The sequence below is a fragment of the Triticum urartu genome, chromosome 5A (assembly GCF_056163025.1).
Source record: "Triticum urartu cultivar PI428250 chromosome 5A, HENAU_Tu73, whole genome shotgun sequence".
Classification (NCBI taxonomy): Eukaryota; Viridiplantae; Streptophyta; class Magnoliopsida; order Poales; family Poaceae; genus Triticum; species Triticum urartu.
In genome coordinates, this window is record NC_141877.1 from 676,152,651 (window position 1) to 676,178,472 (window position 25,822).

General features: G+C 45.5%; 6 protein-coding genes across 7 annotated transcripts; 1 reads left to right on the top strand and 5 right to left on the bottom strand.

The window, feature by feature from the left end:
- Positions 1-1,326: 1,326 nt before the first annotated feature.
- LOC125527267 (germin-like protein 8-5) lies at positions 1,327-2,387 on the bottom strand. Its single transcript, XM_048691803.2, has 2 exons — positions 2,201-2,387; positions 1,327-2,066 (listed from the first exon to the last, which is right to left on the bottom strand). Exons 1-2 carry the CDS (start codon positions 2,319-2,321, stop codon positions 1,498-1,500), a joined length of 690 nt encoding a protein of 229 aa, XP_048547760.1. The 5' UTR covers positions 2,322-2,387; the 3' UTR covers positions 1,327-1,497.
- A 3,052-nt stretch (positions 2,388-5,439) lies between these two features.
- Positions 5,440-6,509, bottom strand: LOC125527265 (germin-like protein 8-5). The gene is made up of 2 exons (XM_048691801.2): positions 6,326-6,509; positions 5,440-6,185 (listed from the first exon to the last, which is right to left on the bottom strand). The coding sequence occupies exons 1-2, from the start codon at positions 6,444-6,446 to the stop codon at positions 5,617-5,619; spliced, it is 690 nt and encodes a 229-aa protein (XP_048547758.2). The 5' UTR covers positions 6,447-6,509; the 3' UTR covers positions 5,440-5,616.
- Positions 6,510-9,668: 3,159 nt separating this feature from the next.
- LOC147974023 (uncharacterized) lies at positions 9,669-12,161 on the bottom strand. Its single transcript, XM_087525154.1, has 2 exons — positions 10,131-12,161; positions 9,669-10,037 (listed from the first exon to the last, which is right to left on the bottom strand). The coding sequence occupies exons 1-2, from the start codon at positions 12,159-12,161 to the stop codon at positions 9,669-9,671; spliced, it is 2,400 nt and encodes a 799-aa protein (XP_087381280.1).
- Positions 12,162-16,142: 3,981 nt separating this feature from the next.
- LOC125527268 (germin-like protein 8-11) lies at positions 16,143-17,216 on the bottom strand. Its single transcript, XM_048691804.2, has 2 exons — positions 17,018-17,216; positions 16,143-16,889 (listed from the first exon to the last, which is right to left on the bottom strand). Exons 1-2 carry the CDS (start codon positions 17,199-17,201, stop codon positions 16,321-16,323), a joined length of 753 nt encoding a protein of 250 aa, XP_048547761.1. The 5' UTR covers positions 17,202-17,216; the 3' UTR covers positions 16,143-16,320.
- Positions 17,217-18,958: 1,742 nt separating this feature from the next.
- LOC147974024 (uncharacterized) lies at positions 18,959-19,558 on the top strand. The gene has a single exon (XM_087524877.1). It carries the CDS (start codon positions 18,959-18,961, stop codon positions 19,556-19,558), a length of 600 nt encoding a protein of 199 aa, XP_087381003.1.
- Positions 19,559-23,837: 4,279 nt separating this feature from the next.
- Positions 23,838-24,952, bottom strand: LOC147974025 (germin-like protein 8-5). Of its 2 annotated transcripts, XM_087522330.1 has the most exons (3): positions 24,880-24,952; positions 24,710-24,835; positions 23,838-24,581 (listed from the first exon to the last, which is right to left on the bottom strand). In XM_087522330.1, exons 1-3 carry the CDS (start codon positions 24,935-24,937, stop codon positions 24,013-24,015), a joined length of 753 nt encoding a protein of 250 aa, XP_087378456.1. In that variant the 5' UTR covers positions 24,938-24,952; the 3' UTR covers positions 23,838-24,012. The 2 variants fall into 2 exon arrangements, with proteins under 2 accessions (XP_087378456.1, XP_087378455.1); XM_087522329.1 differs by having other exon boundaries at positions 24,710-24,939.
- Between the last annotated feature and the right edge of the window lie 870 nt (positions 24,953-25,822).

Here is a 25,822-nt window from a genome sequence, read left to right on the forward strand (position 1 = left end):
GTGACGACGGTGATCTAGGCTTCTAGATCTAGATCCGGACGACATGGGTTACGGGCAGCTGCCCCCGTCGTGGCCTCTGCTGGTGGTGGTGGAGGCGTAGCACCAGTAGAACAAAGGGCGGGCTGGTTAGCTTCGGTTGCTCCGACGGCGGACAACAGCGAGCTCGAAGGTGGGATTCCCGGTGAGCAGTTTTGGTCGATGCCGGCGTTTCACGGGGTTGTCCTCGCCGGTGGTCGGGTGTCGTTGGTGGTCTCGCGCGTTGAGCTATGCCGTCCGCCGAGGTGGGGCAGCACATGGGGTGCTCGGTGGGGAGGTTTGTGAGAGGGATGGCGGTGCAAGGGTGTGCTGGTCGTGGATGCGTACGTCCTCTCCCCTTCGCCCCCCTTTCCATGCCTGTGCGCGCTGCCATAGCTCCAGCGGTGTTCTAGGCGGGACATATGCTTCGGCCCCGTAGGTTGGGGGCTGCCTTTTGTACCAAAGCCGAAAACTTTGGCTGGTCTTGGAGGGGTTTGAATGCAGGGCGGCAGCCCTGGCGGCAGGAGGCGCGACATTCGTAGGCGGAGTGTGCTCTCAGGTGCGAGCGGGCAGCCATGGCCACGTGGGTGGCTTGGTTGCGGGTGTTTAGCGGAGCTAGGGTGCGGCGGAGGTGTGAACGCTGGGTGCATCACTTGCCCAATCCGTGTACTGGCCGATGGTGGCAGCATCTATTGACGTCGTATCCTTTCCTGTAGGCTTCGTCGCGGCGTTCTGGCTCCTTTCGTCATGCTCCGGATGAAAATTTGATCTACATGATCGGGCGGTGGCGGCTATCAGTGGTCGTACCCTTCTGGGAGACACCATTTTGGAGTCCTGGCTTCATCGTTGTCGGTCACACCTCTTCATTGTGGTTCATGGTGGAGGTCTCCATCGGCTCCAAACGGTCTTTTTCGCATATGTGTGGTTAGTTTGGTAGTCGGTGGGGTGGTGTGTTAGTGCATGACACCTTTGTATCTTGTCTTGCGTGTGTGTTGTGTGCGGTGGTGGCGTGTGTTTATATCGGTCTACACGGTTGTAATGCGGTGATGGTTGCTTTATATAATATAAAGCGGGGAACCCCTTTTTCGTCATAACCGATGGCAGACATTATAGTGCCGCAGATGTATTGCACACAAGCACTATATATGAGGAATTTCCCAACGTGTTCAACCAAACCAGCAAACTTACATTAAATTACTAGATAATCGTCTATTGTATCGGAGAAGGGGGGAAAGAACCCTGATTTTTTGTTCGTTATGGGAAATATGACACATAATAACCAAAATAGCATACGGCATCATATCAGAGTGATGAAAAAAGATATTGTTGATTATTCATAACATTGAAATACATTCATGGCTTACAGACACACAGCGGCATGACATATTCTCCATTTATTTTATAGATATAAGGATGCTCGAGATATTCAATCAAATCCTTGATTTATGCACTAATCCTCTGTGTAATCAACAAATGTCTGACTTAGTTGTGGTTGTTCTCCCAAAATTGAGCCTGGAGATAGTCTATTGTATTCTTTTCCACCTGAAATGCCTTGGCAAGAACATCATATGATATTGGTGGGTCCGACCCAAACACTGCATTGGCAATTGTGATAGCCCCAGGGTTCTGGCTGCTGAGCGCGGCAATTGCAATAGCGGGCTGGTGGGGGTTGGGGTTGAATTGGAAGTGGATGAGCCCCACGGGGAAGACAAACACATCACCTTTGTTGAGCATCTTGGAAAGGAACTTGTTTCTGTTGGGGGCGGGCTGGTTGGATGTGACAAAGCCAACATATAGTGTCCCCTCGAGCACCGTGAGGATCTCAGTGGCGCGAGGGTGCGTATGTGGTGGGTTCTGACCCAAGGGAGCATAGTCGATGCGCGCAATTGAGATGCCGAGGGTGTTGAGTCCAGCAATCTGCATGACGTTGATCAAAGTGACGTTGGATCCAACCTTGTTGGTCACCCTAGGCTTGTCGAGGTTGGCTGCCTTGAAGAAGTCGTCTGCGTTAACTTCCATCGGGTTCTTGCAAACAAACCCATTGACACGCACTGGGTGCAGAGAGGAGATGTAACATTTAAGGTTAGATCTTACAAAGTCGTTTTCTTGGATATAATTTTCAGAATCTGATTGCAACATACGTATCTAGTGATAACATGACAGGAAACCATGAAGTGCGTAGTACCTGGTGAATGCAGGTCGGCGACGCAAAAGTCCTGGAGTGGGCTAGGATCAGAGGCAGTGGCCTGCCATGAGACCAGTGCAAGAAGAGCAGCAAAGAGAAGGATGGAAGAGGATGATGCCATTTGAGTTTAGTTTCTTGGGCTCTTCTTTTCTCTTGTGTTCCTCTTTGTGTTTGTTGCCTGAGTGATGCTTTGAGCATGCAGGGGTTGTATGTGTTTATATAGGCGCAGTGAGGCGTGTGCGAACTCGGGAGCAATAGACATAGTCAGGTGGAACCGACCAACAGATTGAAATGGTCTCGGGCTGCTGATTAAACTATTTTGCATAAATGTTTTCCCTTCAAATGAAGCAATGCAGCGTATACAGATAGATAAAGGAACTCTATGTGATGTACGACTGAGTAGTAACGATGATTGTTTCTCCATTTAACCCGAGTCTCAACAATGCATGCAGGGCTAATTCCAGGGAAATTCACCACCCGTCGCCATTATTAATGAAGGAAAATATTTATAAACAAGAAATATCCGGCAAGAGAAACAAATGAATTCCACAAGTTTAATTATATATCTAAATATCCTGTGTTTCTATCATACTATCATATACCTGGTCATAGTCTGAACTGGTTCCCGCGAAATCAGTCAAAGAGAGCAGTTGAGAAAAGCCAAGTTATACAAGGCAAACAATTATTTTCTAGCTTGATGCCGACATAGACAAAGTTACCTACTCTTACGTGAGCCTGATACATATAGAGTGACTACTACTCCTGTTCGCTCCACAAGTTGATATAGTATTATGTGTGCTATCTAGCTTTTGGAACTACGAAATTATATATTTGCCAATAGATTTGTCATGAAATTCCAGCAACATAAGACGACAGAGTAGTAAACGGATTCGTAGCAGCCCCTGTTTGTTATCATCATGTCAATCCGATATTTACTTGGTCAGATGTCTCTCGAAGTGGTTGAGTACTTACAGGAAGAAGCAACGACATTAATGGACGAGTACCAAACCAAAAGGAGAGATGATACAAATGCCATGACGATGGAGAGCAGGAAGTTTCCATACGATCTAAGCAAGACTAGTTAACATCTTCTAGCGAAGAGTTTTATCATGCATGACCAGTTCAGTGTATAAACCTAGCCTTCCTGACTAGCTTCATGGCACCAGACCTCACCTGCTTCTTTTGCTAGAGTAAATAGTGCATCGAATGACTAGACTAGGCCAAGCGGCCACTCATAAACAGATTAATTTATTGGAGGTGTCTGTTGGCAGATTTAGTATAGAAAAAAAAGTTTCCAGATGATTTAATTGCTTCTATCACAAGCTTATTACAAAGAAACAACTCAAATAATAATTGTTTTTTTGGGACTCAGATATCTACAATAGTTTTTCTGGAGAATGATCAATCAAACTTACAAGACTTTGAACCCAAAGGAAGCTAAAACAGAACAATGAGGAAAAATAGAACTAATGACAACCACAACAACAAGTTTCATAGCAAAGGAAGCGTAGACTACTTCTTAGATGCACCAGAAAGACAGACCACAAGAACGACTCCTGGAAGCAACTTTTGCACATTCAACTTGAACATTGCAACCTCTGAGCACATTAACATATAATCATCTATTGGCTTTTGATTAAAGTTTTGCACAAACTTCTCAAGTTCCCTTTTAATATGCCTAAGCGCTATTGCATCATCTGGTGTATGTCTGAGTAGTAATTACGATTATTTATCCATCTCACCCAAGTCGGCACAATGCATGGAGGGTTGGTTCCACGAAAAGTCACGACCCATCACCATAGTTTATTAGATATCACATACTTGGTCATGGTGAGAACTGGTGCGCACAAGGTCAAGGAGGAGTTGAGAAAAGACAAGTGATGCAAAGCAATCGTTTTCTACCTAGACAATGTCATCTGCTTAGATTTATCCATTCTCCCTTCTTTTAAGTTGCTTCAGAATGCGTGCAACCAATTTTTTCAAGCTGTGGCCACTAACATAATCGAACTATATATTTGTCACCGGATTTGTCATGAACAAAACTGTGCACAAGATATGGCATGGGATAAAAAGGACATACACGTACTTATACGTTTATAGATATGTGTTAGCAGCTTAACATACATATGATTAGAAAGCACGGTTGGAGATATAATGGAATATCTTACCATCCTCCAGGAAAAATAAACAGAGAAACTAGGCAATATGAGTCACCTAGTGATATAAAAAAATTAAGGTTGCAGGTTGACGCAGTAGTTAAAGGATTGTGTCAATGAGGACGAAGACACGCACGCATAAACAATGATGGTAGAGAGCAGAAACAATTCACGTGATCTTAGTAAGAGTAGTTAACATCGTCTTGCTAAGAGAAGTTAGGTGGTCTCGGCGCGAGAAAGTCCAATGTTTCTTCCAGGTGGTGTGTGGTTGAATGTCGTCGTCGGTCCTGCTTGAGTCTTCAGGTGGTCCACCCTCTCTTGTGCTTCCTCTCAGCGTGTTTGGCTTGGTTTGCCATGCTTTCTTTAATCATCTTGTATGATGATTTGCTCAACACCATGTATTGTTCAGCCAAGCGGCCGAAGTCCGTTTTGTGATAAAATTCTTCTATGACAGGCTTGTTACAAAGAAACAACTCATATAATATTCATTTTTGGGCGGTTTAGGTAATAATCGTTTCTTTTGTGTATTTATGCATGTTTTTTGTATGTATGCTGGACCTAATTTTTGGAACCTGGTCTCCGGTGTGCCCAGTTTCTAACACTTAGTAAAGATCATATTTTTAGTTCTCAACTTAAGAAAAAGAAAAATAATACACATAAGTATTTTGATAAAACGGGACACCTCATCAAATTTCAATTAAAGCAACTGTCAATCGAACTTACAAGAGTTTGAACCAAAAGGAAGCTAAAATATTACATGCGGGAACCGTAAATTTCTTATTGCATGCACCAGAAAGCGAGAGAGCAGAACAACGATTCCAGGCTGCAACCTTTGCACATTCAACTTTCACATTTAAATCCTGAGAACAATCGGGCTCCAACCATCGCATACTTCTCATGTATTATAAGATAATCCTAGGTGTTCAACCCTAGGATCAAACATATACTGGATTACCAGATAATCATGTATTCTTTCTTTTTTACGTAACCATCTATTATTTCGGAACAAGGGGAAAAGAACCCAAAATATTTATGAGAAATACGACACATTAGAACCAAAAAAAAAATATGAGATCATATCCGTGTGATAAACAACGATATTGTCAATTATTCTGAAGGTAGAAGTACATTCACTCATTACAGACACGGAATGGAATGGCATATGCTCCATTTATTTTATAGATTAGGATACATATCTAGAAACTCAAACATGTCCTTAATTTGCGCACTGATCTTCTGTGTAATCAGCCAACCTTTCACTTAGTTGTGGTTGTTCTCCCAGAACTGAGCCTGGAGCCAGTCTATTGTATTCTTTTCCACCTGAAACGCCTTGGCAAGAACATCATCGGATATTGGTGGGTCTGACCCAAACACTGCATTGGCAATTGTGATAGCCCCTGGGTTCTGGCTGCTGAGCACGGCAATTGCAACGGCGGGCTGATGGGGGTTGGGGTTGAATTGGAAGTGGATGAGCCCCACGGGGAAGACAAACACATCACCTTTGTTGAGCACCTTCGAGAAGAACTTGTTTCTGGCTGGGGCGGGCAGGTTGGATGTGACAAAGCCAACGTATAGTGTCCCCTCGAGCACTGTGAGGATCTCAGTGGCGCGGGGGTGCGTATGTGGTGGGTTCTGGCCCAAGGGAGCATAGTCGATGCGCGCGATTGAGATGCCGAGGGTGTTGAGTCCGGCAATCTGCATGACATTGATCAAGGTGACATTGGAGCCAACCTTGTTGGTCACCCTAGGCTTGTCGAGGGCGGCTGCCTTGAAGAAGTCATCAGCATTGACCTCCATCGGGTTCTTGCAAACAAATCCATTGACACGCACTGGGTGCATAGAAGAGATGTAGAGGGTAAGCTTAGGTATTACTAGAAAGCCGTTTTAACATGCATATAATTTTCAGAAATTTATTTCAACATATGTATTTGGTGGTAGCAGGACGGGAAAGCAGGAAGTTAAGTAGTACCTGGTGAATGCATGTCGGCGACACAAAAGTCCTGGAGCGGGCCAGGATCGGATGCAACGGCCTGCCATGAGACCAAGGCAAGAAGAGCAGCGAGGAGAAGGAACGAAGGGGAGGATGCCATTTGATTTCAGCTCCTTTGGGTCTTCTTTTCTCTTGTGTATTCCTGTTGTATTTGTTGGGTGAGTGATGCTTCCAATATGCAGGGATGTATGTGTTTATATAGGCGTGGCGAGCAGTGCAAACTCGTGAGCAACGGACATAGTCAAGTGGAACCAATCAACGGATAGAAATTGTCTTTGGCTGCCCACTAGATTATTCTGCATGAACTTTTCGGACATGGTCAGCCATATTCAAATCTTTGATATACTATAATCAAAGTTCCCTTTTGAGATGCCAAAGCAACACTTTTTTCTCTTTAATAAACAAAGAAGCAAATTAAGGTACTCCATCTGAATTTTTTTTTGAAAGGTACTCCATCTGATGCACCTGTTAGTAATAATTACTGTGAGTAATAATTTTGATTGTGTCAAACAAGGAAGAAATCGTGGCACGTGGATCCATGCATTAACGCACCTAATACCACTACTATATGTAACAGCCCCTGTCATGATCACGTCAACCAGATATACACTTGCCTGGTCAAATTTCTCTCCAAGTGGTTGATTACTTTCAGGAAGAAGCAACGACATTAATGGACGATGGAGAGCCAGAGTAGTTAACATCTTCTTATTAAATGAAGGATCACGTTTGCTGCTATAGAAACATATGAAGTTAGTGCCTGCAAAGAGGAGATGTATAAATATACAGATCTAAACGGAAAGACATCTCACTAAATGTGCATTTTTTGTCGCATCCAGTTATCATGAAAATATCGACAAGATGATCTTCAGCCAGCAAGTAATATCAGAATGGTCAGCAGTTACAGACAAAAAGATTCTACTGACATCTACAGAATTGTGTAGTGTACTGGTCACACACTCACACAGGTCAAAAAGCATTGACATACAGGAGCTCTCACTACCAGTGTTAGAAATTTTAAGTAAATAAGTATAGCAAACGTCTCGAGGTACTGCCAGACAGCAGGTAGGTTATTTCTCTGCACAGACAAAAGTGTGTCATTTGAGTGACCTTGCACTGCAGTAAAATAGCAATTATGCATGGAAAATAAATTGATCACTAAATGTTCTGGATCCTTAGGAATTTAAACTCAAGAAACGTTTGCATTATACACAACTGCATAAAATAGGAATTATGCATGGAAAATAAATTGATCTCTAAATGTTCTAGATCTCTAAATGGGTCTCTAAATGTTCTACGTCCTTAAGAATTTAAGATCTAAAGAGAAAAACTAAGACTATTCGACCTGTTTGAAACTAGGGGCTTAGCTATGTGGAGTGTGAGTCTTCCGAGATGCGCAAAGGACCAAGCCGACGACAACCAGGGAAAATGAGAATTATGATATACTTGGTCATTGTAAGAACTGCTGAGCACGAGGTCAGTCAAAGAGCAGCTGAGAAAAGCCAAGTCATGTTTTTTTAAAGGAGGATAAACCCCTGTCTCTACATCACTACGATGCAGACAGACATTTCACTACCAGAAACGTGACTAAGCGTGTGGGCTAGTAGCCGTCAGGAAAAGAAATATGGCCGTCAGGAATATAATTCCTGTCGGCCAACCGACAGGAACAACCCACAGCCATAGCCTGCCAGGAATGAATGAGTATGCCTGACGGAAGGCCCACAGGAATATTAATGCTGTCGGTTATCCCTGACGGTTGGCGCACAGGAAAGAAATGTTGCGTCAGATTTATGCTTCCCGGAAAATACATATTCCTGTCGTCCACCTGTCAGGAAAGACCGTCAGGAAGGACTTATACCTGTAGGTTCAACCGACAGGAAAATTATACTAGGTTGCTGCAGCACGCGCTCATTCCTGTGAGCCGTTGGCCGTCACGGTTACATCATGATGTTGATTTTTTATTTCATATTCCTACCACAAAAGCAATGTGCTTAACCCAGGTTCTACAAATGTTGCATTATTTCACAGAAACCATATGAGAATATATTTATATGACAACATCAAACTTCATATAGCATCATCAGTTCCATACATATATAATTACACTACAAGGCTACAAAGGTACCATCCACAAAAGGATCTGCTAACTACAATAATACTAGCAAAATACACCGGCTTGCAACTACCACCAGATGTATCAACATCAGTTCCATACATACACTACAAGGCTACAAAGGTACCATCCACAAAAGGATCTGCCAACTACAACAATACTAGCAAAATACGCCGGCTTGCAACTACCACCAGATCTTAGTTCTCATTCCTAAGCCATACCAGATACACAAGTCCACAAAAGAGCATATTACGACCACATATACTCTGATGTTATCATGTTGATTGAGCAATCAGTTTCCGCCATGGTTGGCTGCGTCAACGGTCTGATCGCCGACATTCCCAGCGGCTTCATCCTCCTCGCTTGACTCCATGACATCATTGTTGCCATCAACCGCTTGCGAGCCGGCTTGAGATGAGTTATTTGTCCCCTGAATCAAGAAGTAACCTAATTGTTATTTAATCTGATTTAGAACAATAAAAATACAATACTTTGTTGGATAACAAGTGGAGACAACATAACCAAATGAACCAAATAATATCCATTTATTGATTAATGCTTGGCACCAAGAACTGATTTTGTCTAGGCTACTTTCAAGTTCCAATCAGATGGACCTTAAGCATGACAAGCATTATTTATACGGAAATTGGGCACAACAGCTAAAGAATCTTGTGAGAATAGACAAGCTCACAGATGCAAACATCCAAACAAATTAATACAGAACATGAAAAACAATCTCATATGCAACACAGTGTTGATATTGCAGCCACATCAACGTAGACATGTCAGAAGGAACGCACAAAACTAAGTTGAGTAGTGGACATCACACATTCATCCATATGATATATACAACTTCAAGTTTCTCATACACTTACTTCTGGTTGCGAAACAGCTCCATGGCTTAGTATATGTAGTATATGAGCCGGCAACTCTTTTCCTATCTCCTTGAAAAGTGCCTGCAAACAAAGAAGAAATGTTACTAGAGTTGATACTTGAGAAGTTAAGATCCATTGCTTTAGAATGTGGGCATGAATTTGTACATACAGTTATGAGCTGCCCATGCATATCTACTTTCTGCTGTAGCATCTCCTTAGCACGCCTGAGTTCTGCATTTTCTTCATTAACACGCCTGAGTTGTTCCTTCTCTCGAATGTGAGCGAAATTGATGCACTAGCATTTCTTTTTCTAGCTGCTGATTTAATATCTGCTTTCTTAATAGCCCCATCGGTTTTGAGCAATATCCTCAGATTTCAAGCGAGCTTCTCGTCCCCTCCCCATGTTGGTCTTGTATTCCTTTGATGTCCAATAACGACATAGTCCAGGCCATGCAACTTCCTTGCACCATGGTATCCTACTCTGGAGGTATTGCTCATATTCGAGTTCTCTTGCACAAGCCATCGAGTCATCAAGCTTCTCTCCTTGATTCTCATAGTAAAGCTTCACAGCATCCACACGAAGTTGGTACAACATGTCTTTCACCTTTTTCCTTGCATATGTGTCAATAATCCGGTTAGCCTCTTGCTCAATTTGGATTCGGGCACTGTCATCTTCCTCGTCATCCACATGCAGCTCAAACAAGTTCTACATGTTCAGAAATTTACAGATCAGACTTTTACAGCAATACAAAGATATGTATAATAATAATTGCAATTGCTCCAAAAAAATTGTACTTACCCAAAACTCTTCCTTCACACGATCTGCGGCTGTCCGCTGCTGAAAATCTAGAGTCGAATCATGATAGTAATCGTACCACTCTGGAATGAAGCCACGAAATGCAACTGGTAGCAGCCGTTCCATGAAGATATGGTAATCATGACTTTTAAGCCCAAAAATCTTCCTTTGCTGGAAGCTAACTCCTCTTTTAAAACCCGCTGCATATCCATCGGTAAATTTCAGCTCTTTAAACCATTTAAGAATGGTTAACCTATCATCTTTCTCAATGACAAACGGTGCCCTTGGCTTGAACCACTTCCCATTGTCCTTCAAATGCAAATGCTGCTTAGGGCGATGGCATATTTCTTCTAGATCTTTTCTTGCCTTCACATTATCTTTAGTTTTATTAGGAATGTCAAAGCATGTGTTCCATATAGCTTCTGCTACATTTTTCTCATTGTGCATCACATCGATGTTGTGCCTAAGCTTCAGTTTATCAAAGTATGGAAGATCCCAAAAGCAGCTTATGTGGGTCCAGTTGTGCGATTTATTATAGTTATCTGTGTCATATACATTTGCAACCATGTGAGCTCGCACTTCCTCCCCTGTCAAACGCCTTGGTGGCCCCTCAAGCACTATTGTATCCTTTCTAAACGAATTGGCTTGGGTTCTGAACTCATGGTCAGGAGGTAGAAAGCGCCTATGGCAATCAAACCAGCAAGCCTTACGCCCATGCGGAAGTGTAAATGATTTTGAATCACTCAAGCATTCTGGGCAAGCTAGCTTCCCATGAGTGCTCCACCCAGCAAACATACCAAAAGCAGGGAAATCATGGACTGACCATAGAAAAGCTGCTTTCATTAAAAAGTTTCTCTTCACAGAGGCATCCCATGTATTAACCCCCAGCCACAGTTCCATAAGCTCATCTGCTAATGGTTGCATTAGAATGCCCAAATTCTTTCCAGGATGTTCTGGACCAGGTATCACAAGACTAAGAAATATAAACTCTGGCTTTAAGAGAAAATCAGGGGGGAGGTTTAACGGAGCTACAAACACTGGCCAACACGTGTATGGAGCAGCAACCAAACTATATGGTGTAAAACCATCTGTAGCTATGACAAGTCGCACACTTCTCGGATCACATGAGAATTCTGGAAAATCCTTATCAAAATCTTGCCAAGCCTCGCCATCACGTGGGTGGACCATCTTATCAGACCCGGAAGGAGTGTGAGAACGCATAAGCTTTGCGGTCTCCTCATTGGCATACAACCTTTGCAATCTATCTTTTAGAGGGAGGTACCGCAAAACTTTACGTGGGATTTTCTTTTGGCCTTCCTCGTAACGAGATGTGCCACAAAAGTCACACTTCTCTTTATGTTTGTTATCTTTGTAATACAACATGCAATTATTTTTGCACACATCTATTTTAACATATGGCATACCAAGACCTTCTAAGAGTTTCTTGGATTGGTAGAAGTCTTCGGACAAATTAGATTCAGGAGGCAAAAGTTCATGGATTATTTTTAAGGTATCATCAAAATGTGCAATGGACATGTTGTATTGTGATTTCATAGCCAGCAAGCGAGCTACAGCAGAAAGACGTGTGTGTTTTGTATTCTCATGTACCAGTTCATCGGCACTACTGACCATCCTATAAAAAGCCTTGGCAGAGGAGGTTGGCTCCTCAGTAACCGGTGGAGGATGGCTACCACCTAAGTCAACCAACATATTGTCCATTCGATCAGTTTCATTACAGCCCTCTTGATGATGTACTAAAGGGACAGATCCATCAGCAGCAGCTACAAAACTCTCACCATGTTCTGTCCAGGTTTTGTAATTTGGCTTATACCCATGTTTATACAAGTGTTTCTCTACAATGTGCCTTTCTTGCGGAAAATAATTCCGACATTTGGCGCATGGACACTTAATTTTACCACCTTCAGCTACGGAAGAGAAGGCCCGGTCTATAAATCGTGCAGTTTCTTCAAGCCATATATTAGAAGGGACTTGACCAAACACCCATCCACTATACATCCAATCACGGTTCTCCATTATTTAACCAAGAATTCATACTGAAATAAAATTCACAGAAATGGGGATATTTGAGAAAAATAATAGCATACTAAAGGGCAGCAGCACAAATAACAATTCACAAAAAGACAATTGTTTCAGACATAAATTTAAGAGCTCAAAGCTATAACTTACCAATATACTTGTTCAAGCTGGGAAATTACGGCGTCGAAAAGGGTGGCTAGCCAACTCCCCTAGCTGTTTGCCGATGTTTCTGGAAAATTATACGTGTTAAATTCACTTTACTAGAATAAAATAGATAGCAGGTAGATGTCATAGAAGCTACAACCTAGAAAAAATAAACACTTATATGGTCATGTACAGAAGCTACAACATGTTAGCTGTTCAGTGAGGTTGCTACAGACGCTACAACATACATCTAAGAACAACAAAAACTAATCTATTCAAATCAACCGTATACTAATCAGACGTGCCTAAAATAGTTTCAACTAAGCTTAAACGCTACACAAGAAATAGAGCAAGCAAATCTTAGATCCAGGAAAAGGAGGTGATATATTACCAGAGATATGAAGACAGAGGGCTTGTGATGCAGCGAGCAGAGGAGTACGGACAGCCAGAGGTGAAGATGTGTAAAGTCGAATGGGGGGACTAGTACGGGAGCTCGGTGGGGAGGCGGGTGCTGGTGCTCCGGCGGGTGGCGAGGTGGAGACCGGCGCTACGCTGGTGGTGAGGCAGATGCGGGCGGAAGAACGGCCTTCCGCGGGAAGGGGAGGCAGCAGCGGCGGTGGACTGGAGGATGGTGTGGCGGCGGCTGCGGCGGTGGACCGGACGATGGTGGCGGCGGCAGTGGACCGGACGATGGTGGCGTTGGACAGGGCGATGGTGGCGGCGGCGGTGGAGTGGCAGGAGACTGAATTGGGGATCGAGGGTTCTGGAGACTGAACTAGGGATCGAGAGGGTTCTGTTAGCCCTCTCATTTTGTACTGGGCCTAATTCTGTGAGCCCAAACACACAGGAAAATAGAAAAAATGGATGGGCCTCGGCTAAAAATGCGCGAGCAATGAAATCCGGTGGCGCGAAGTGAGAGCCCGAGGGCGCGAAGGGCCGAAAGCTATTTCTGTGGGCCTCGACCCACAGGGATATATTCTTCCTGTGCGTTTACTCAAAGCCTACAGGAATATAGTGCAAAAACCTGTCGGCTACAGCCCGACCTACAGTAAAACGGTACTTTCCTGTGAGCTTACGTGGGGCTGACAGGAATATAAGTTGGCTCACAGACTTAGTCGCGATTCTGGTAGTGTTTATTAATAAAGCCAAGTCATGTAAGCCAATTGTTTTCTAGCTGTAGGATGACAGAAAGTCACCAACTCATGCGTGGGCTTCTAAAGACGTGGAGTGACTACTACACATGTTCCTCCAGAAATTGCTATATGATGTGTGCGATCGAGCATTTCAAACAATGAAATTGTCCCTTTTCAAAAGAAAAGAAAAAGTCTATGAAATTGTAGATTTGCCAATAGATTATTTGTCATGAAATCCAGCAGCATAAGATGACACAGTAGGTAGCGGACTGTGGCAACAAGCGGAAGAAATCAAGGCGCGTTGATCCATGCATGAATCCACATAATACACCTGCTATTTTGCAGCTGCCCCTGCTAGCATCACGTCAATCAGTTTTCTTTTTAGAAAGAGGAGGATAACCCCATCAACCAGATATTTACCTGGTCAAATTTCTCTCGCAGTTGTTGAGTAATTATAGGAAGAAAGCAAGGATCTTAATGCTTAGTGGACGTTCCTAGCTAACCAAAAGGAGAGCTATGAAGATGGAGCTTTTTTATTTTTTTGAAAAGGGGGAACAAGCTATGAAGATGGAGCTGAGCAGGAACTTTTCATATGATCTTAGTAAGAGTAGTTAGTTTCCACCTTGCTACGATTCAATCATGACCAGTTCATTGTAAATATAAATCTAAGAATCAGACCACACCTGCTTCTTTTTTGGAGTAAACAGAACTCATAAACTGATTAATTACTTGGAAGTGTTTGTTTGAGTTTCCATACACTAGTCATCAACCCTGTGCCTTCGCACGGGCAGTGATTTTGGAAAAACAACATTTTGTAAAACATCGCACAATTCTGTGGTAATGTAGTCATCGTCTCGTCCGCCCGATGCCACCGCGCACCTCCGGTACGAGCCGCCGCTCGCTGCCACTGCAGCAACCCGCAGTCCCGTGCGCCGCCGCACCGCGTCTCCGTGCCAGGGGCCACTGTGCCTCCACGCTCGTCGCGCCGAGCTGCAGCGGCCTCTGTGCCACCATGCAGGTCCTCAGCGACCTCCTCGCGTTCGTGACCGCAGTGCTTGTCGTGCGTCGCCGTCACCACGCGCTCTCCATTGCGCCGCAGCCGAGACCTCCATGTCCGCCACGGATGCCACCGCGCGCCACGGCCCCGAACTTGGTAGCTCTGATGCCAATTGATGGGTTCAAGCCCTAGCGCTCTCTCTCTCCCTCTCTCTCTCTCTCTCACGTAGCTCTCGCACTCTCTTGCTGCCCTCTCGCGGTGATTCAGGCACACGAACGCCCGCCGCACAAGAAGGAGAACAGGGAGACAGTGACACGGTGATTTCCTGCGCACGAACGCCCGCCGCACATACGGCACTTTCCTTCAACACGAATTGAATCCGCAGCAGTACAGGTGAAGGTATATATACGCACGCACACGCCCGCCGCACAGGTGAAGGTACAGGCTGGACGTATGACAAGGGTGCGGGATGGTTCAGGCGAAAGTTCGGCACCTCGACGCTGGTGGAGGTGATGTCTTGGTAGTCACGTCCATCTTTGGATCGTCGTCATTGTTCTCCCACAGCCGACGCGATGGTGGCGGCGCAGTGCGTCATGACCCTCTTGGGTTCGTCATCGGTGAGTGTAGTCTTTCAGTCGCGGTGGCGTGTTCAGAATGGTACGGAGATCCACCGTATTGCTTGCACCTATCTTGTACATGCAGCAATGACCTCCTTTCGTCATCTCTGCTCGCTGGTAGGGTCAAAGCTCCTTGGTTTGGGCAGACGGTCCTCTCTAATAGCAGTTGGGTGGTGTCGACGTGACAGAGTCCAGCGTTTTCTTCAAGGTGGCATCTGGTTAAATGTCATCATCGGTCCTGGTTGAGTCTTCAGGTGGTCCCGCCTCTCCTGTGCTTCCTCTCGCGGCATGCTAGAGGCGTCTAATTGGGCACTTCTGGTGCTTGTTAGTGTGTTTGTCTTGGTTTGTCATGCTCTCTTTGATCATCCTGTATGATGATTTCCTCAACACCATATATCGTTCAGCCAAGCGGCCGAAGTCCGTTTTGTGATAAAATGCTTCTATGAGATGCTTGTTACAAAGAAATAACTTAAATAATATTCATTTTGGGGGTGTTAGGTAATAATCTATTCTTTTGTACATTTACGCGTGTTTTCTATATGTATGTTGGAGCAAATTTTTGGAATCTGGTCTCCGGTGTGCCCAGTTTCTAAAACTTAGTAAAAATCATATTTTTATCTCAACTTCAGAAAAACAAAAATAATGCTCATAAGTTTTTTGATAAAACGATCCACCTCATCAAAATTTCATTAAAGCAACCGTCAATTGAACTTACAAGATTTTTGAACCAAAAGGAAGCTAAAAATATTACAAGCAGGAACCGCAAATTTCTTATAGCATACACCAGAAAGCAAGAGAGCAGAACAATGACTCTAGGAGGCTACTTTTGCACATTCAACTTTCACATTTAAATCCTGAGCACAATCGGGCTTCAACCATCGCATACTTCGCACGTATTGCAACATAATCCTAGGTGTTCAACCCTAGCATCAAACATATACTGGATTACCATATAATCGTGTATTGTTTCCTTTTTTTGACCTAGTCATCTCTTGTTTCGGAACAAGGGAAAAAGAGCCTAAAATATTTATTTTTTATTGAGAAATACGAAACATTAGAACCAAAAAAGCATATGAGATCATATCAGTGTGCTAAAAATGATATTGTCAATTATTCAGAAGGTAGAAATACATTCACTCATTACAGACACAACAATGGGATGACATATGCTCCATTTATTTTATAGATTAGGATGCATATCTACAAACTCAAACATGTCCTTAATTTGCGCACTGGTCCTCCGTGTAATAAGCCAACCGTTTCACTTAGTTGTGGTTGTTCTCCCAGAACTGGGCCTGAAGCCAGTCTACTGTATTCTTTTCCACCTGAAACGCCTTGGCAAGAACATCATCGGATATTTGTGGGTCTGACCCAAACACCGCATTGGCAATTGTGATAGCCCCTGGGTTCTGGCTGCTGAGCGCGGCAATTGCAACGGCAGGCTTGTGGGGGTTGGGGTTGAATTGGAAGTGGATGAGCCCCACGGGGAAGACGAACACATCACCTTTGTTGAGCACCTTCGAGAGGAACTTGTTTCTGTTTGGGGCGGGCTGGTTGGATGTAACAAAGCCAACATACAATGTCCCCTCGAGCACCGTGAGGATCTCAGTGGCGCGAGGGTGCGTATGTGGTGGGTTCTGACCCAAGGGAGCATAGTCAATGCGCGCAATTGAGATGCCGAGGGTGTTGAGTCCAGCAATCTGCATGACGTTGATCAAAGTGACGTTGGATCCAACCTTGTTGGTCACCCTAGGCTTGTCGAGGGCGGCTGCCTTGAAGAAGTCATCAACGTTAACCTCCATTGGGTTCTTGCAAACAAACCCATTGACACGTACTGGTGCATAGAAGAGATTTATAATGTAAGCTTAGGTCTTACAAAGTTGTTTCGACTTGCATATAATTTCCAGAAATTCATTTCAACATATTTATTTGGTGAGAACATGATGAGAAACCGGATAGTACCTGGTGAATTCATGTCAGCGACACAAAAGTCCTGGAGGGGGCTAGGATCGGAGGCAGTGGCCTGCCATGAGACCAAGGCAAGAAGAACAGCGAGGAGAAGGAAGGAAGAGGAGGATGCCATCTGATCTTTTTCTCTCTCCTGTGTTTCTGTTTGTGATTGTGGCGTGAGTGATGGTTTGAACATGCAGGGATGTATGAGTTTATATAGCTGCAGCGAGCAGCGCCTGAAATCGTTAGCAATTGTAGACTTAGTCAAGTGAAACCAACCAACCAATTGAACTGGTCTCTTGCTGCTAATTAAACTACTGCATATACGCCCATTTAAGACACGTTTTCCCTTCAAAGAAGTAATGCAGAGTATACAGCCATATAAAGCTATTCTATGGTGATGTGCACGGCTGAGTAGTAATTATGAATGTTTCTCCATCTCACCCGAGTCGCCACAATGCATGCAGGGTCAATTTCAGGAAAATTCACCACCCATCACTATTAAGGAAAATATTTTTAAGAGAAGAAACATCTGGCACTAGTTTAATTCGATATCATATACTTGGTCATAGTCGGAACCGGTGCGGACGAAACCAGTCAAAGAGCAGTTGAGAAGCCAAGTCATGTAAGGCAATCAATCATTTTCTAGCTTGATGCCGACATAGATGAAGTCACGTACTCACGCGTAGGCTTGATTCATGGGCGCATGATTTCTAAAGACATATAGAGTGACTACTACCCCTGTTCTTTTCAGTAGTTGATACAGAATCATGCGTGCAATCGACCTTTTCAAACTATGAAATTATATATTTGCCAATAGTTTTTTCATGAAATCCAGTAACAGAGGGCGACAGAGTTGTTAGCAGATTTGTAGCAGCCCCTATACGTTATCATCATGTCAGTGGGATATTTACTTGGTCAGATGTCTCTCGAAGTGGTTGAGTACTTGCAGGAAGAAGCGACGACATTAATGGACGAAGTGCCCAACCAAAAGGAGAGCTGATACAAATGCCATGACGATGGAGAGCAGGAAGATTCCATATGATCTTAGCAAGACGAGTTAACATCTTCTTGCAAAGAGTTTTATCATACATGACCAGTTCAGTGTATAAATCTAACAATCTGGTTAGCCTTGCTGACAAAGTTCATGGCACCAGACCTCACCTGCTTCTTTTGCTATTGTAAATAGTACTCCCTCTGTAAAGAAATATAAGAGCTTTTAGATCTCTAAAGTAGTGATGTAAATGCTCTTATATTTGTTTACGGAGGGAGTACATACATTAAAAAGACTAGGCCAGGTGGCCAAGTTATAAACAGATTAATTTCTTGGAGGTGTGTGTTGTTGGGTTCAATAAGCCGTGGCGACGATCGACGCGGTGAGCGCGTGTGCGAGCATGCGTGGACCGGGTCGAACACATCGGGATCGCGGCGGGGTTGCGTGGGTAGCTGTGCGTGTGTGAGTGCGTGAGCCAGCGCGTGTGTGTGCGGGGCCGCGCGGTTCTGTTAGCGAGCAAAAGGGAGGGGTAGACCGCATCGGGCGCGGGGGTGGCCGCGGCGATCGCGTTCGGACGCGATGCGCGGGCGCGACCAGAGCGCACGGGGCGTGGGGGAGTGGGGGAGCGAGTGGGTGCGAGGCGAGGCCTGGCATGTCAGTGCTCGTGGGTATAAGACCCCGGATCCTCCCTGTAGCTCGTTGGCAGGTTGAGTTCGAGCTCGAGGTAATGAACAAGCCGTATGTGCGTGCGGCTGGGGCGTTCATGCGCCGGCAAACCACATGTGCCCTGTGTTTTCTCCTTCATCTTCCTCCTTTCTTCGTTGGTTCCTGCCACAAAGAGAGAGAGAGAGAGAGAGCTCCGAGAGAGGGAGAGGGAGAGGGAGAGGTAGAGCTAGGGTTTAGGGTTTGGCGCCAACAATTGGCATCAGAGCTTCAGGTTGAGCAGCTCACCGGAGTCCATGGCGCTGGTTCCACACGGCGGCGGCGGCGCGGGCAGATCGGTGTCCATGAACATGCTGATGCTCTCGTCGGAGAACTACACCATGTGGGCGATCAAGGCGCGGGCGATCCTTGATGCCTACACGCTGTGGGAGGCGGTGGCATCGGCGAACGACGCGGCGGTCAACGGCAAGAAGTGCAAGATGGCGAGGGCGATGATCTTGGCGGGGCTGCCGGAAGATGTCCTGCTGCAGGTGGCGGCGAAACTCACTGCAAAGGAGGTATGGGACTCCCTCAAACTGCGTTTCGTCGGCGCTGAATGGGTGCGCGCGCCGAGGAGGGCGACGCTGCGCGGCGAGCTGGATCGGCTGAAGATGGAGGACGGCGAGTCCCTGGACGTCTACGCCGGGAGGCTGGCAGGGATGACGGCGAGGCTCGCGAGCCTGGGCGAGACGCTGAGCGACACCGAGCTGGTGAAGAAGCTCATGGAAACGGTGCCGGGCCTTCTCTTCCCTGTCGTCGCCGGGATTGAGCAGTTCTGCATGCCGGAGGAGCTGACGTACGACGAGGTGCTTGGGCGGCTACACGCGTTCGATGAGCGTGTGCGGCGCCGTGGGTAGAGCGGCGGCGAGCGGGCAGACGGCCAGCTTCTGTACGGTGCGGCGCAGTGGTGAGCACGGGAGTGGTGCCAAGGGGGAGCACGGGACGATGATGACGACGCACACAGCATGGCGACGCGGGATGGCGGCAACAGGCGTGGTCGCTGCTACAAGTGCGGTGAGCGCGGCGACTTCAAGCGCGATTTCCCAGAGCTGCGGAAGGCGCCGGCGGCGGAGCGGGCGCTGCTGGCGGACACCGACGTCGTGGACAACGGCCTCCTCTAGGCCACGGCTTAGGGGGGGGTGTTGGGTTCAATAAGCCGTGGCGACGATCCGATGCGGTGAGCGCGTGTGCGAGCGCACGTGGATCGGGTCGAATACGTCGGGATCGCGACGGGGTTGCGTGCGTAGGTGTGCGTGTGTGAGTGCGTGAGCCAACGCGTGTGTGCGCGGGGCCGCACAGTTCTGTTAGCGAGCAAAAGGGAGGGGTAGACCGCGTCGGGCACGCGGGGTGGCCGTGGCGATCGCGTTCGGGCACGATGCGCAGGCGCAGCCAGAGCGCGCTGGACGTGGGGGAGTGGGGGAGCGAGTGGGTGCGAGGCGAGGCCTGGCATGTCAGTGCTCGCGGGCATAAGACCCCGGATCCTCTTTGTAGCTCGTTGGCAGGTCGAGTTCGAGCTCGAGGTAAAGAACAAGCCGTATGTGCGGCTAGGGCGTTTCGTGCGCCGGCAAACCTCCTGTGCCCTGTGTTTTCTCCTTCATCTTCCTCCTTTCTTTGCTGGTTCGTGCCACAGAGAGAGAGAGAGGGAGAGGTAGACCTAGGGTTTGGGGTTTGGCGCCAACATGTGTTGGCAGTTTTAGTGTAGAAGGAAGTTTCCATTAGATGATTTAACTGCTTCTATCACAAGCATCTTACAAAGAAACAACTCAAATGATAATTGTTTTTGGGACTCAGATATCTACAATGGTTTTTCTGGGGAATGATCAATCAAACTTACAAGAGTTTTGAACCAAAAGGAAGCTAAAACAATACATCCAGGAAAAATGGAACTAACGGCAACCAAAACAGCAAGTTTCGTGGCAATGCAAACATAAACTATCTTTCATCGCCGGAAAGACAGACCACAAGAACGACTCCAGGAAGCAACTTTTGCACATTCAACATGCACATTGCAACCTCCGAGCACATTACCATATAATCATATGGTCATTTATTCGCTTCTGATTAAATTTTTGCATAAACTCCTCAAGTTTCCTTTTAATATGCCTAAGCGTTACTGCATCATCTGATGTACGGCTGAGTAGTATATTATGATCATTTATCCATCTCACCCAAGTCGGCACAATGCTTGCAGGGCTGGTTCCATGAAAACTCACCACCCACCACCATAGTTTATTAGATATCATATACTTGGTCATTGGTGAGAACTGGCCCTCACGAGGTCAAAGAGCAGCTGATAAAAGCCAAGTGACGTAAAGCAATCGTTTTCTACCTAGACAAAGTCACCTGCTTAGCTTTATCTACTCCCTCGCTTCTTTTCAGTTGCTACAGAATGCGTGCAATCAAGCTTTTCAAGCTGTGGCCACTAACATAAGCAAATTATATATTTGTCACTGGATTTGTCATGAACAATACTGAGCACAAGATATGGCATGGGATAAAAATAACATACACATAATTATACATTCATAGATGTGTGTTAGCAGCTTAACATACATGTTATTAAAAAGCATGGTTAGAGATATTATGGAATATCTTGCCGTCCTCCAAAACCAAGGGAAAAAATAAACAGAGAAACTTTGCAATATGAGTCACCTGGTGTTATACAAAATATTAGGTTGGAAGGTGACGTCGTAGTTAACGGATTGTGTCAATGAGGAAGAAATCAAGGTGCGTCATTCCATGCATGAATGCACCTAATACACAACTATTATATGTAGCAGCCCCTGTTATCATCACATCAATCAGATATTTACTTGGTCAAAATTTTCTCAAAATGGTTAATTACATTAATCCACGCACACATAAACAGTGACGATAGGGAGCAGAAACAATTATATGATCTTACTAAGAGTACTTAACGTCCTCTTGCTAACAGGTTGATCATGATCCATTTCAATGGGTAAATCTGACAATCTAGTCGGCATTTCTTGTGTAGGCTCATGACACACCTCGCATGCCTCTTTTGTTAGTGTAAACAGCACACCCAGTGACTTGGGCTGGGTGGCCACTCATAAACTGATTAATTTCTTGGAGGTGTGTGTGTAGTTTTGATACAGAAAATATGTTTCCATCGGACAAATAAAATGCATCCAGAAAGAAGAAGAAGAAGACAGGCCCCAACATCATCCTGGTGGACGACATGAGAGGCTATCTCCGCCGCCGGCCCTAGACCCACACACTCTTCGCCTCCCTGGTAGCCATTGTTCGGCACTACACCGAGCAAAGCCCCGGGAGATGGTAGGTGCTAGTGGGATGCCCCTTCTCTCCGCTCCACCCCGTCCTCTTTGTGGGCTAAACGTAGCACCTCACGCCACCGCCGCCGCTATCCCTCGCCTTCGGAGGTGAGCCGCCGACCTGAGATTTTGTGGCATGCCTAGTGGGGTCATGGGTCATTTGGTTTGTGCGTGGATCAGGGAACTCTACCTGGAGCCGGGCCTCTCCCAGATCAGCCAGCATCGTGGTCGTTGACCTGTGAGGGGTGATTGCGGTGAGACGGGATGTAGCTTCCCATAGCCTCTCATGGGTGAGGTTCCACTGCAGGTGAGATACTCCTGCCCCCACCTAGAATGGTCAGGTGGGTTTGTTGGCGATCTTAGGCCCGACCGGATCTGGTCATGGTCGTGGACTTGGACCGGGTCGAGCCTCGCTATGGTTTGATGGCCTTCTCCGGTGACCTCGTACCAACATCTTGGTGACGAGGCATGGGTTTGGGGTGTCATACGTTGAGGTGATGGCCCTGGACGGCAGGCTAGACTTCTGGCAAGTGTGCGGGATGGTCCAAGCGAAATTTCTGCGCCTCGACGCTGGTGGAGGCGATGTCATGGTAGTCACATTCCTCTTTGGGTCATCGCCATTGTTCTCCCGCCATCCTAGCTCGGGGTGAAAACCCTCCGCCCCAGCGGACGTGGTTGTGGCAGTGCAATGCGTCATGACCCTCTTGGGTTCATCATCAGTGAGTGTAGTCATCTTTCCATCGCGGTGTCTTGTTCAGAATGGTATGGCGATCCAATCGACCCTACCTCAAATTTGGTGACTTACCGTATTGCTTGCACCTATCTTGTACACGCAACAATGTCCTCCTTTCATCATCTCTACCCACCGGTAGGGTCAGCACTCCTTGGTTTAGGCAGAGGGTCCTCTCTTAGAGTAGTTGGGTGGTGTCGGTGCGATGAAGTCCAAGGTTTTCTTCAAGGTGGCGTGTGGTTGAATGTCGTCGTCGGTCCAGGTTGAGTCTTCAGGTGGTCCAGCACTCATGTGCTTCCTCTCGGCGGCATGCTGGAGGCTTCTAATTGGGCAGTTCCGGTAGTTGTTAGCATGTTTGGCTTGGTTTGCCATGCTTTCTTTGATCATCTTGTATGATGATTTCCTCAACACCATATATCCTTCAGCCAAGCGGGCGAAGTGCATTTTGTGATAAAATGCTTGTATGACAGGCTTGTTAAAAAGAAACAACTCAAATAATATTCATTTTTGGGGGGTTTTGGTAATAATCTTTTCTTTTGTGTAATTATGCATGTTTTCTATATGTATGTTGGAGCTAATTTTTGGAATCTGGTCTCCAGTGTGCCCAGTTTCTAAAACTTAGTAAAAATCATATTTTTAGTTCACAACTTAAGAAAAACAAAATTAATTCTCATAATTATTTTGATAAAATGAGCCACCTCATCAAATTTCCATTAAAGCAACCCTCAATTGAACTTACAAGAGTTTCAACCAAAAGGAAGCTAAAATATTACATGCAGGAACCGTAAATTTCTTATGGCATGCACCAGAAAGCAGGAGAGCAAAACAACGACTCCAGGACGCAACTTTTGCACATTCAACTTTCACATTTAAATCCTGAGCACAATCGGGCTCCAACCATCGCATACTTTGCATGCATGTATTGCAAGATAATCCTAGGTGTTCAACCCTAGCATCAAACATATACTGGATTACCAGATAATCGTGTCTTGTTTCCTTTTTTAACCTAATCATCTATTGTTTCGGAACAAGGGGAAAAGAACCGAAAACATTGGATTTTTTTTAGAAATAAGACACATTAGAACCAAAAGAACATATGAGATCACATCAGTGTGATAAAAACTGATATTGTCAATTATTGAGAAGGAAGAAATACATTCACTCATTACAGACACACAATGGAATGACATATGCTCCATTTATTTTATAGATTAGGATGCATATCTAGAAACTCAAACATGTCCTTAATTTGCGCACTGGTCCTCCGTGTAATCAGCCAAGGTTTCACTTAGTTGTGGTTGTTCTCCCAGAACTGAGCCTGGAGCCAGTCTATTGTATTCTTTTCCTCCTGAAACGCCTTGGCAAGAACATCATCGGATATTTGTGGGTCTGACCCAAACACCGCATTAGCAATTGTGATAGCCCCTGGGTTCTGGCTGCTAAGCGCGGCAATTGCAACGGCGGGCTTGTGGGGGTTGGGGTTGAATTGGAAGTGGATGAGTCCGACGGGGAAGACAAACACATCGCCTTTGTTGAGCACCTTGGAGAGGAACTTGTTTCTGTTTGGGGCGGGCAGGTTGGATGTGATAAAGCCAACGTACAGTGTCCCCTCGAGCACCATGAGGATCTCAGTGGCGCGAGGGTGTGTATGTGGTGGGTTCTGACCCAAAGGAGCATAGTCGATGCGTGCAATTGAGATGCCAAGGGTGTTGAGTCCAGCAATCTGCATGACGTTGATCAAAGTGACGTTGGATCCAACTTTGTTGGTCACCCTAGGCTTGTCGAGGTTGGCTGCCTTGAAGAAGTCATCTGCGTTAACTTCCATCGGGTTCTTACAAACAAACCCATTGACACGAACTGGTGCATAGAGGAGATGTGACAAGTAAGCTCAGATCTTACAAACTTGTTTCGACTTGCATATAATTTCCAAAAATTCATTTCAACATATTTTTTTGGTGAGAACAGGATGACAAACCGGATAGTACCTGGTGAATTCATGTCGGCAACACAAAAGTCCTGGAGGGGGCTAGGATCGGAGGCAGTGGCCTGCCATGAGACCAACGCAAGAAGAGCAGCGAGGACAAGGATGGAAGAGGAGGATGCCATCTGATTTCTCTCTCTCTCTCTCACTCTCTCTCTCTCTCTCTCTCTCTCTCTCTCTCTCTCTCTTGTGTTTCTGTTTGTGGTTGTGGCCTGAGTGTTGGATTGAACATGCAGGGGATGTATGAGTTTATATAGGTGCAGCGAGCAGCGCCTGAAATCGTGAGCAATAATAGACTTAGTCAAGTGAAACTAACCAACCAATTGAACTGGTCTCTTGCTGCTAACTAAATTATTGCATATACTTTACAGGTTCCCATTTAAGACAGGTTTTCCCTTCAAAGAAGCAATGCAGCGTATACAGCCATATAATGCTATTCTATGGTGATGTGTACGGCTGAGTAGTAATTACGAATGTTTCTCCATCTCACCGAGTCACCACAATGCATGCAGGGCCGATTCCAGGAAAATTCACCACCATCACTATTCAGGAAAAGATTTTTAAGAAAAGAAACATCCGGCACTAGTTTAATTTGATATCATATACTCGTCATAGTCGGAACCGGTGCGGACGAAACCAGTCAAAGAGCAGTTGAGAAGCCAAGTCATGTAAGGAAATCAATCGTTTTCTAGCTCGATGCCGACATAGATGAAATCACCTGATCACACGTAGGCTTGATTCATGGGCGCAAGACTTCTAAAGCCATATGGAGTGATTACTACTCCTGTTCTTTTCCGAAGTTGATACAGAATCATGTGTGCAATCGACCTTTTCAAACTATGAAATTATATATTTGCCAATAGATTTGTCATGAAATCCAGCAACATAGGACGACAGAGAGTAGTTAGCAGATTTGTAGCAGCCCCTGTACGTTATCATCATGTCAGTCGGACATTTACTTGGTTAAATGTCTCTCGAAGTGGTTGAGTACTTGCAGGAAGAAGCAATGACATTAATGGACGAAGTGCCCAACCAAAAGGAGAGCTGATACAAATGCCATGACGATGGAGAGCAGGGAGTTTCCATGTGATCTTAGCAAGACTAGTTAACATCTTCT